Source organism: Oreochromis niloticus, linkage group LG7, assembly GCF_001858045.2.
Source record: "Oreochromis niloticus isolate F11D_XX linkage group LG7, O_niloticus_UMD_NMBU, whole genome shotgun sequence".
Taxonomy (NCBI): domain Eukaryota; kingdom Metazoa; phylum Chordata; class Actinopteri; order Cichliformes; family Cichlidae; genus Oreochromis; species Oreochromis niloticus.
In genome coordinates, this window is record NC_031972.2 from 2,207,666 (window position 1) to 2,220,003 (window position 12,338).

General features: G+C 42.3%; 2 protein-coding genes and 1 long non-coding RNA gene across 3 annotated transcripts; 2 read left to right on the top strand and 1 right to left on the bottom strand.

Annotated features, from left to right (window-relative positions):
• Positions 1-2,562: 2,562 nt before the first annotated feature.
• Positions 2,563-8,841, top strand: LOC100702597 (transmembrane emp24 domain-containing protein 6). Its single transcript, XM_003439375.5, has 4 exons — positions 2,563-2,994; positions 3,217-3,343; positions 4,878-5,053; positions 8,462-8,841. The coding sequence occupies exons 1-4, from the start codon at positions 2,782-2,784 to the stop codon at positions 8,693-8,695; spliced, it is 750 nt and encodes a 249-aa protein (XP_003439423.1). The 5' UTR covers positions 2,563-2,781; the 3' UTR covers positions 8,696-8,841.
• LOC109202777 (uncharacterized) lies at positions 5,948-7,889 on the bottom strand. Its single transcript, XM_019360897.2, has 3 exons — positions 7,271-7,889; positions 6,903-7,185; positions 5,948-6,811 (listed from the first exon to the last, which is right to left on the bottom strand). Exons 1-3 carry the CDS (start codon positions 7,573-7,575, stop codon positions 6,542-6,544), a joined length of 858 nt encoding a protein of 285 aa, XP_019216442.2. The 5' UTR covers positions 7,576-7,889; the 3' UTR covers positions 5,948-6,541.
• Positions 8,842-10,616: 1,775 nt separating the features above from the next.
• LOC106096640 (uncharacterized) lies at positions 10,617-11,903 on the top strand. Its single transcript, XR_001223033.2, has 2 exons — positions 10,617-11,610; positions 11,699-11,903. It is a non-coding gene; the product is annotated as an uncharacterized LOC106096640 (long non-coding RNA).
• The last annotated feature ends 435 nt before the right edge of the window (positions 11,904-12,338 follow it).

Sequence of the window (12,338 nt, forward strand, 5' to 3'; positions counted from 1 at the left end):
ACTGTAAGATACAGTCCTGATTAAAGGTTTAAGACCACTTGAAAATGGCAAAAATCATATTTTGCTTGGTTGGATCTTAACAAATGTTGTTACTAAGAAAATGTTTTATTCACAAATGCAGACATTTCAAAGCTAAACAACATGATTTTGAAAATGAGAAGTGATATTACAGTTTTTTCTGATGGCTTGAGCACATTTTTTGTAACTATTGGCTATTTTTGCAAAACTCTACACACAAATAAGAAAACTCTTCACCCAATCAGCAAAACATTGTAGTTTTCTTGTAAAAGCGAATAACCTTTGCTTAACTCTCCACACCTTTGTAAAAATGGTATTTTCGTATCCAACAGTTAACACAAGCCATCACATTAATAAGCACACAATGCACCAACTACACACTGATGGTATGAATGAAAAACACATCTGGCTTTTGCTTTCTCTGTGCACAAGGTAGGCTAAGTCAGTTTGAGCTCACACTTTTGTCATAGATCCGTAAGCATAGAGGGATCCAAACTTCAAGTACTGGTGTTTATTCACACACATCAAAACAAACACAAGTGTTTATTTCCAAGTATAGGATTATTTGCAATCGCCATATTGACTATATGGGTTTCTTGGTCTGCAGTGAACATGCTTCCTCTGCCCCCAGCATCTGGTCATCTAGCAATTCTGTAAAGTAACAATTTCAGTATTTTTACATCTATGGTATTGTTGTGTTTGTCATTAGCATGGCAGTGCTACAGATCTTAGTGCAAAGTGACTGTACTAACCGTCTCTCATTTCAAAATGTCCTTATGATGCTTGCTACAGTGTAGCGGCTTGAGTTAGGCTGAACCCGTTGGCCAGCTTCCCTCAGGGTCACTCCATGGTTGATTACATGGTCCACTATTGTAGCTCTGATGTCATCAGCAATTCTATTTCTTACTCTTCTTACCCTTCCTCTCCCCCCTCCTCGTCCTCCTCTTGCTCCTCCTTGTCCTTGTCGTCCTCTTCATCCTACTTCTTCACCTCCACGTCCTCTTCCTCAGCCTCCTCTACTTCTCACTCTTCCTGCTCCCTCCACTGTACTCCACACACACAGCTTACCTGTATTATAGTGCTTAGGCTGATTGCAAAGTGAACTAATTATCTAAAAAAGTTTTCACATGTGACAGTGTGCCAGACAGTTGGCAAAATAGTGTAAATAATGGCCTTAAATGTGTATAGTTTTGCTAGGAGTGTGTTGATCATTTGCAAATTGAGTGTAAAGCCGTGAGTTGTGTTTACAGTTCTGCAAAAAGAGTGCTGTGCAGTGGATTGTAGCTACAGGTTTGCAAAGTGTGTGTTACAAAATGGCAAACTGAGTGCAAAGCAGTGTTTGTGCTTTTAGTTTAGCAAACTCAGTGAGTGGTTTTGCTATAAGTAGTAATAGTTTTAGAAACTGTGCCATAAGAATCACAGTTAGGGTTTAAGCATTCAGAAAAAACTGTAAGTGTATTAATTGTTAATCACAGAATCATAATTCATATATGATTTTATTGATGATTAATTATGTTTGACTGCTCAGAATATAACCAGGAATAACTTTAAGCTGTATGATAGATCAGCAAATATAATATAGACGGGCTTCACACAGAGTCTGTGTGTGTGTGTGTGTGTGTGTGTGTGTGTGCGTGTGTGTATGTGTGTGCGTTTGTGTGTGTGTGTGCGTGCGTCTGTGTGTGTTTGTGGCAGCTCCAATTACAGAGCCAGCATTCCTCACTAGTTTGTCTCCTCTCCTTGCATCCTTGTTTCTGATGATGCCCCCCAACAGACTGCAGCAGCACGCTTGCTGCAGCAGACTGAGTGCTGCAGATGTCAGGTGACATTTCTTAAAGAGAGGCTGTGGCCCTTTTGAATTCTACTCTCTACCTGACAGTCCTGAATGTCTGACCATCAGTTTGTGCCCTGAAGTTCAAAAGCACTCCAGTTATGCAGCAGCACCATGATCAGCAGCAAGTCCACTTCTCAATGAGTCCAAAAACAGATGAAGTGTTTGGAGTGGCCGAGTCAAAGCCTGGACTGAAATCAGACTGAGGTGCGTCAGGGTGACCTTAAATATGTGTCTGAATTCCAACAATCCTCCAAATAAGAGTGGACCAAGATTCCTCCGCAGTGATGTGAAAGACTCACTGAAGGATCACAAACACGTGACTGCAGTTCCTGCTGCAGAGGGTGCAACAACCAGTGATTAGGTTTAGGGGGCAGTTACTTTTGCACACAGGGCAGGTTTGGAGAGTTTTTCCCTTTATAAATGAAAGCATCATTTAAACAATACTTTTTGTATTATCTTTATTATCTTTGTCTAGAATGGAAACAAGTTTTATCATCTAAAACATGTATCAAACAGACCTTCTTCTCAGCACTACACACCCACTCTCCTGTTGGCATATGTCTGCTGTTTCCTGTTCACCAGTGGATCAATGGATTCATGTAAATGTTGAAATGTGAATGACGGCCATGAGAATAATCTAAATGTACATCCACCACATGGTCAAATATTACTGAACTGGTGGTCCAAACCTCCGCAGGATGCCTTTAAGCAGTCAGGATCTGTCTGTGGAACAGTTTCAAGGTTCATTTGTTTGGATCACCTGGAGAGTTTCCCTCCTGCAGGGTTTTCCTCTCTATCAGCAGTGCTTCCATCTGTGCAGCCCGTCCAGTTTTCCCACCAGAGGAGGAGACATTTCAGGGGTGGTTAATCATTTTTGATCTATTCACACTGCAGCACAGACTCTACTCTCACCTTTCCATGTTTTAGACATGCTGTGCTGGATTCCCTGCTTCTTTCTGGGCTTTTTATTTTGGGGCTCAGCTCATGGGGTTCCCCAGACAAACGCCCGCCCCGACGTCACAGACCAGGAGCTGTTCTGGGGTTCTGACCAGTACGACTTTGCTATAGTGCTTCCTGCTGCTGGGTTGGAGTGTTTCTGGCACTTTGCTCACCATGGAGAGAGATTTTACTTGAACTTCATGGTAAGAAGAAAACTCTGTGTCAAGCTAAGTGAAGCCACCTGACATGTAGTCTGTTTTTCCACAAATGTCAGATTAGCATGGTCACCAGCATCGGTACCATCTGTTGAAAAGAGCTCACAGTGGTAACATCAAACAGGATATTTTACACTGACAGAGCTGCTCGTGATTCCTGCAGTGTGTGGACGCTCTGTATGGTTTTTTAACTCTGTATTGGTTTTGTAGGTCCAGTGGGTGATGGGAGTCGGTCATGACAGACACCTGTCTGTCACCGTCAACGCTCCGAGTGATCTGTTGCTGTCTACTATTGATGATGCAAAAGGCCAGATCAACTTTGAGGCTGCAGAATCAGGTAGCTGTCTGTCTGATGGATAGCTCTTCCACGCTGTTGTTTCACTTCAGCTGAATGCAATGAACAGATTGTAGGAAAATTATGACTAGTAATTCACTTTAACATTAAATGTTGATACAACACAAACTCTCATAGAGGATATAAAGTCAGAGAGATACATGTTTTAAAGGTGAGCAGCCAAATAATTTTAAAACATTATAAAAACAACACAAAAACAGCTTGTTAGAGTTAGCTGGTAGATTAGCATTTGAGATTTCCATTGAGATTTCATCTTTTATTCTCACGATACATGTCGTCCCACTGCATCTCACCCTGCAGGAGTTTTACAGAAATGTTCAATAAAATCTTCTAATTTTCATCATGTTTTTCTGTAATGGTGCCTGGGTGGTTGACCCAGTGTTTTAAGTTTGGACATTTTGTCAGTGTTTAGTTTTCCTATGTCTGTTTCCTGTTTTATTATGATAGTCTTTTGTCCTGTGCTCGTTAGGTTGAGTGTACTTCCTGTTTCTTTAGTTACTTCCAGCCGTGTTTTCACCTGTTTCTCATCCTCTCATTATTTATTTGTCTCTGCTCATGGTCACGACATCGTCAATGCTTCGTGCGTGAGCTCTGTAGATGTTATTAGTCTCATCATTGTGGAGGAATTTCCTCCATCTCAACTCTTCAGTCAGTTTCAGCACCGTTCTCTGAAGGTCCCACCACAGCTTCTCAGTCAGGCTGAGGTCTGGATTGACTGGAGCATTGCACCACTTTGATTCTTTTTCTTTTTCAACCATTCTTTTGGAGATTTGGCACTGTTCTTGGTATCATTGTCCTGTGGGTGACCCAGTTTGGCCTGAGCTTTAGCTGTGGTGCTGATGGCCTCACATCGGACTCTAGAATACATTTGTATACAGAGGAGTTCATGGTTTACTGAGTCACTGCATGGAGCCCAGATCCCTCCACCACAGTGCTGACAGCTGGTCTGATGTGTTTCGTTTTCTCCTTTATGGACAAACATGTCCACTTTGGTTTTGTCTGTCCAAAGAAACCTGAGCCCTGCTACAGTGTTCATTTAAAGAGAAGAGGCTTCCTCCTGGTAACCCTTCCAAACACATCACACTTGTTCAGTCTGTTTCTATTTGTACTCTCATGAACTTTAACATTTAACATGAGGCCTGTAGAGTCTGAGAATGACAATTCTTGGGGTTTTGCAGTTTTTCTGAGCATTTGGATGGTCTTAGGTTGAATTTCACGGAACATCCACTCCTGAGATGATTGCAGTATTGTGTTAACACACAACTGAATGCTGCAGACCAGCAAACTGCAAAAACGTCTGCATTTTCAAAGGTTCTCACATCTGCTGTTGGATACACCAATCAAATACAACTGATTTTAATTCCTATGGAAACATTAAGGATAAACTCAATTTTTACTGGATTCTGTGATACGTAATGTGTTTGCTTTAACTGGAAAACATTTTGTGTTTGCTGTGTTACTTTTAACTGTGCTATATGGAAAAAAAAGAAAAACATCTTGACTTGTCTACTTCCAGGTTTCTATCAGATGTGCTTCAGCAACTTCCACAACCGCTTTGGCGCGATGCAGATTTCCCTCAGCTTTGGTGTTTACTATGACACCTACCAAGATCCCTCAAAGAGCGAGGAGGAGGAGAAGAAGAAGAAGGAGGAGATCAGCAAAGAGCTGAACAACACACTGAGCGTCATCGAGGTACACACAGCTACCTGCTGATGTAGTTGTTATAGTGTTCAATTCAATTCAATTCAATTCAATTTTATTTATATAGCGCCAAATCACAACAAAAGTCGCCTCAAGGCGCTTCATAGGTACAGAGAAAAACCCAACAATCATATGACCCCCTATGAGCAAGGACTTTGGCGACAGTGGGAAGGAAAAACTCCCTTTTAACAGGAAGAAACCTCCGGCAGAACCAGGCTCAGGGAGGGGCGGGGCCATCTGCTGCGATTGGTTGGGGTGAGAGAAGGAAGACAGGATAAAGACATGCTGTGGAAGAGAGACAGAGATTAATAACAGATATGATTCGATGCAGAGAGGTCTGTTAACACATAGTGAGTGAGAAAGGTGACTGGAAAGGAAAAACTCAATGCATCATGGGAATCCCCGGCAGCCTACGTCTATTGCAGCATAACTAAGGGAGGATCCAGGATCACCTGGTCCAGCCCTAACTATATGCTTTAGCAAAAAGGAAAGTTTGAAGCCTAATCTTGAAAGTAGAGATAGTGTCTGTCTCCCGAATCCAAACTGGAAGCTGGTTCCACAGAAGAGGGGCCTGAAAACTGAAGGCTCTGCCTCCCATTCTACTTTTAAATACTCTAGGAACAACAAGTAGGCCTGCAGAGCGAGAGTGAAGTGCTCTAATAGGGTGATATGGTACGACAAGGTCATTACAGTTTTTTCTGATTGCTTAAGTACATTTTTTGTAACTATTGGCTATTTTTGCAAAACTCTACACACAAATAAGAAAATCTGTCACCCAATTATCAAAACATTGTAGTTCCCTTGCAAAAGCGAACACAGCTAGATTAACTCTTCACACCTTCGTAAAAATGGTGTTTTCGTATCAAACAGTACACACAAGCCATCATCTACTAAGCACACAATGCGCCAACTGCACACTGATGGTATGAATACAAAACACATCTGGCTTTTGCTTTCTCTGTGTACAGATGTCAGTTTGAGGTCACACTTTTGTCATAGTGTCATGTAAACATACAAGGATCCAAACTTCAAGTATTGGTGTTTATTCACACTCATCAAAACCAAGACAAAGTCAGAACACAAAATAGGAATTCCACAAAAAAAAGGGGAAAAAAAAGACAATCAGCCTACATCATGTCGTCTTTCTGGGTCCGGCCACAAAATTTCGTCCACATCGCATGCAATATCCTCCAGTCCAAGGCACCGGGGAAAATATCTCCTTGAATGCCGTATCCAGGCCTGACATGATGCCTGGTCAATATCTCCACATGCCTCCTCCATTGCCTGTAAAAGGGCTACCTGTTGATGAGGATGACGGTCGTACACTTTCCAGCACCAGGCAGAGAAGAACTCCTCGATGGGATTTAAGAATGGAGAGTATGGAGGGAGGTTGAGTGCCATGAAGGATGGGTGGTCTGTAAACCAGTTGCAGACCAAAGCAGCCCTATGGAAACTAACATTGTCCCATATGATGACATATCAGGTCTGCTCTGGTCTCTGAACAGTGAGCATGTCATATATGTGTGCAGTGTTGTATGGGCGTATGGTTGCATGATGGTGAACAACACCATTTTGGCTTATAGCTGCACACATGGTTATGTTACCACCACGTTGTCCTGGGACATTGATGATGGCACGGTGTCCAATAATGTTCCTGCCACGTCTCCTGGTTTTACTGAGGTTAAAACTGGCCCCATCCACAAAAAGTAGCTCATGTCCCATTGCATCTGCTTCTAGTTCCATCACTCTCTGGACAAGACAAAACAAATGCAACACATCAGGCCCATGCACAGCACTACAGTATGCACTTCCAAATTCAGAACCAATGACACTAGCTTACCTGCACATAGTCATATCGCAGTTGCTTTACACGTTCTGTGTTTCTCTCGAAAGGAACTCTGTAAATTTGCTTCATTCTTATTCTGTGGCGCGCAAGTACACGACTTAGTGCAGAAATGCTTGCACTGTGTATATTTTGAAAGATGGTGTCATTATCAATTATGCGCTGCTGTATTTCACGCAGTCTTATTGCATTATTGGCAATCACCATGTTCACTATATGGGTCTCTTGCTCTGCAGTGAACATTCTGCCTCTGCCCCCAACATCTGGATGTCTAGCAATTCTGTAAAGTAACAATTTCAGTATTTTTGCATGTATGGTACTGTTGTGTTTCTCATTAGAGTATGGCAGTGCTACAAAGTACTTACCGATTCTCATTTCGAAATGTCCTAATGATGCCTGCCACAGTGTAGCGGCTCAGTTTAGGCTGAACCCGTTGGCCAGCTTCCCTCAGGGTCATCCCATGGTTGATGACATGGTCCACTATTGTAGCTCTGATGTCATCAGTTATTCTGTTCCTTACTCTTCTTACCCTTCCTCTTTCCCCTCCTCGTCCTCTTCTTGCTCCTCCACGTCCTCTTCCTCCAACTTCTTCACCTCCACGTCCTCTCCCTCGGCCTCCTCTGATTCTCACTCTTCTCACTCTTGCTGCTCCTTCCATTGTACTCCACATAGACAGCTTCCCTGTGGCCTGTTTATAGTGCTTAGGCTGATTGCAAAGTGGACTAATTATCTAAAACAGTTTTCACATGTGAAAGTGTGCCAGACAGTTGGCAAAATAGTGTTAATGATAGCCATACATGTGTATAATTTTGCTAGGAGTGTGTTGGAAATTTGGTAATTGAGTGCTGTGCAGTGAATTGTGCCTACAGTTTTGCAAAGTGTGTGTTACAAAATGGCAAACTGAGTGCAAAGCAGTGTTTGTGCTTTTAGTTTTGCAAACTCAGTGAGTGGTTTTGCTATAAGTATTAATAGTTTTAGAAATTGTGCTATAAGAATCACAGTTAGGGTTTAAGCATTCAGAAAAAACTGTAAGATAAGATGGGGCCTGATTATTTAAGACCTTGTATGTGAGGAGCAGGATTTTGAATTCAATTCTGGATTTAACAGGAAGCCAATGAAGGGAAGCCAAAACAGGAGAAATCTGCTCTCTCTTTCTAGTCCCTGTCAGGACTCTTGCTGCAGCATTTTGGATCAGCTGAAGACTTTTCAGTGAGTTTTTAGGACATCCTGATAATAATGAATTACAGTAGTCCAGCCTGGAAGTAATAAATGCATGAACTAGTTTTTCAGCGTCACTCTGAGACAGGATATTTCTAACTTTATTGTGGTATCGGTGGCAGTACTGACAGCAGTTGGTGAGCCAAAACAAGTCAAATGTATTTAAACACACACACACACACACACACACACACACACACACACACACACTTAAGTTCAAAGTGGTTCACAAAATAAATTAAAAACAGTAACTGGTAGCAGAGGCGGGATTGTTGGAGCTTGACACATCAAAAGTGAATAAACAGATTTTTATACCTGCGTCTGTTCTGCTGTGTCAGATTACGACCCACAAAGTGGAGACCTACGTCTTTCACATGTTCCGGTACTACGGCTTCAGCCGAATGAGAAAGAGCGTCGACTACTTCCTGCTGCAGTCCAACTCAAAGTACATCACCTGGTGGTCGATGGCCCTCAGCCTCCTCATCGTCACCTCTGGGTACCTGCAGCTACTCTTCCTCAAAAGCCTCTTTGTCAGCAATACCGGCACAGAGGGTGAGAAGCCTCGATGCTGATAGACTCAAATGAAAACCAAAAGAAAAAGAATTAAAAAAATAAAAATGTCTGGATTTGTGTGGATGAACGGCAGACACGAACGAATTCAAAAGCAGTGATGATTCCTTCTCCTTGAATGAATAAATATTAGAAATAATCATGTTAAGACTTTGTGATGCTTTTCCAAACAGACTCGATCAGTTATCTTAACACGTTTTTTTCACAGTATACTGCATTGATACAGTTTGATAACAAATAAAAACAATAACATATATGTGATGGTGATTTTAAAATATGGAAACATATTATACTGATAGCTACCAGTACTCTCCAGAAACCATTCATCACGTTGGCATAGCAATGGGTGGTTGCCGAGGGGTTAATGACCGGTCTCTAGGCGAGGATGACTGGGCAATAGCAGCTAATCACCAAGGACTTACAACAGGTTGGGAATGGTTGGTGGTTAGATGGTTTCCTACAGGTCTCTGGGCCTTTGTGACACAATATGAGTAGATTGTGTCGCAAGTAGGTTATGGGACTTCTCTGTTCACATCTGCTCTGTATGACATTAAACTCCAAGGACAAAAAAAAAACAAAAAACAAAAAACTGCAAAATTGAGTGTTTCGAGCAGTCTGAAGCCTGAGCTTTTAGCGTACATACACTGGCATTATTATTAAAAATGTAAAATAAAAAATGTTAAACCATGTTTCACATGAACATCCACCACCAGAACACAAAATATATGATGGGAAAGACAGAAGCAGAACAAGTTCACCTAAAGGCAGATGTTGCTTAAGGAAGTAGACTAGAAGCCAAGTATAATAAACCTGACAGCATGTATTCAAAATGCAGGGGTGGTTAGTTTTTAAATGTTAACAAAACAAAATTTCAAGGTTGAGGTTTGAAAAACTGTAAAGTCCAGAAATCAGTGGTTAATGTTACTTTGTTGATAAAGTGTGCTGGTAGAAACTGGAATTGTGGTTTCCTATTAAAATGTTACCAGATCCAGCATTTATATGTGACTTCAGACTTTATACATAATAATGACCCAGACTGAACACTGCAGTTATAATTGATCTGAATTTCAGGACTGGGACCACACCTCCATACCCGTCACTTCCTCTCCTAGGTCTATATATGACACCCTCGCCTGCCGGCACTATAACCTGTTCATTATTGTTTCCATGCTCCACCCATCTCCCCTTTTCAAGTCTTTCACTTCTCATTAGTATCTGCACAGCCTGGGACCTGCCTCCAGTCCCCTCTGAGGCCTTCCCCAAACCACAGCCTCAGTTCAATCTCAGGCCATTTGCCATTATCTACTAGAAATGCTGTCAAACCTAAAATGAGGACGATAGTACTTGGCAGGCATCTGTATTCAATTCAGTTCAATTCAGTCTTATTTATAAAGCACCAAATCACAACAACAGTTACCTCGAGGTGCTCTATATTGTCAAGTAAAAGCTTCACCATAATACAGAGAATTTATTTGTAGTTTTTGTAGTAGGAAGAACTACAAAAACTACAAAAAAAAAAAAAAATGCAGTTAACAAATGTAGTGCTCTCCACTATGTGAACCCCTCACCTGAATTTTTAGGTTTTCCAGTTCAAGCCAATGAAATGAAATCCAAAAATTCAACCCCAACACTCATATGACCCCCTATGAGCAAGCACTTTGGCGACAGTGGGAAGGAAAAACTCCCTTTTAACAGGAAGAAACCTCCGGCAGAACCAGGCTCAGGGAGGGGCGGGGCCATCTGCTGTGACCGGTTGGGGTGAGAGAAGGAAGACAGGATAAAGACATGCTGTGGAAGAGAGACAGAGATTAATAACAGATATGAATCAGTGCAGAGAGGTCTATTAAAGTAAAAGTAACATTTTATTTATATAACACCTTTTAAGATAAAAATCAGTGCTTCACAGAAGCTAAAACCTAAAAATAAAAATCCACCAAAAGCAAGTTTAAAAGATGAGTTTTTAACTGTTTTTGAAAAGCGACCACTGAGTCCACAGATCTCAGGCTCAAAGGGAGAAAGTTCCACAGTCTGGCAGCCACAGTTACAAAAGCTCTGTCGCCTTTTGTTTTCAGCCTCGTGTGTTGGACAACCAGCAAGCCCTGATCACATGACCTCAGGGACCTGCTGGGAATGTATGGATGTAAAAGTTCACTGATACATGTTGGTGCTTGTCCATGCAGAGTCCTGAAAGTCGAGGTCAAAAACTTAAAGTGGATTCTGAATTTAATAGGGAGCCAGTGCAGCTGAATCAGCAGGGGTGTGACATGGGAGTACTGGGAGGACTTGGTCAGAAGCTTTGCAGCAGCGTTCTGAACAACTTGCAGATGCTCCATAGAGAGTTTACATAAACAAGTAAACAGAGAATTACAATAATCCAGACGAGATGAAACAAATGCATGAATGACAATTTCTAATTCGGAGCGCGATACAATGGGACTCAGCTTAGCAATGTTTCTCAAGTGATAAAAACAGGAGCGAACCAGAGATTTAACATGAGCGTCCAAAGTCAGGGCTGAGTCACAAGTTACACCAAGGTTCCTGATAGAAGGTTTGGCAAAAGTAGCAAGTGGACCCACATTTTCCATAACACTAGGTACAAATTTTTTAGAAGCACAAACAAGGACTACTGTCATGGCCTGGGTCTGATGACCCAGAGCTCATGTATTTCTTGTATATGTTTTTCCATATGTTATGTTTTTGGTGGTTTTCTCTCCCTTTTTGTCCTCCTTCTTCCTGTGTGCTCCCGGATGTTTTGGGGTCGCTGAGGGGACTGCGACCCGGAAGTGTTCCCGCACTGGAGGCTGCCGCACCTGCCGCTCATTAGCCTTCACCAGCTGCAGCTGAGCCTTATGAGGAGCGTCCTATTTAAGAAGATGGCGGAGCTCCAGTCAGTGCGGGATTATACTAAGTCAAACCTGTAAATTACCTCCGTTGATGAGTGTTTTTGTGAACGACATCGCTACTGAAGGCTGCCTGCTGAGCTGTGTGTGTTTTTGTGTCACCAGGAGTCGGGAGCCAGGAGCGTCGTCACGAGGGGAAATCACGGAGCGGAATCGGGTTTTGGAGTTGTCACTTTTTCACTGTGATGGACACGTGCGCTGTGTGGGATTCATAGAGGAATCGCCACACGAGCCACAGTGCTGGATTTGTGTATAGTTGTTGTTTTTGTCCACTCACCATAAATAAATCCACTGTCCTTCACTAAAAGAGTCTCGCGTTTGGGCCCTACTTTCCTCAACTCCATGGTCCACCTTCGCTGACCTTGACAACTTCAGTCTTCTCCTCATTTAGTTGAAGAAAGTTTTCAGCCATCCAACCTCTAATGGAGTCTTCACTCACAGATATTGAGTGAAGAAGAAACACCCAGTGCATCATGGGAATCCCCGGCAGCCTACGTCTATTGCAGCATAACTAAGGGAGGATTCAGGGTCACCTGGTCCAGCCCTAACTATATGCTTTAGCAAAAAGTAAAGTTTGAAGCCTAATCTTGAAAGTAGAGATAGTGTCTGTCTCCCGAATCCAAACTGGAAGCTGGTTCCACAGAAGAGGGGCCTGAAAACTGAAGGCTCTGCCTCCCATTCTACTTTTAAATACTCTAGGAACAACAAGTAGGCCTGCAGTGTGAGAGCGAAGTGCTCTAATAGG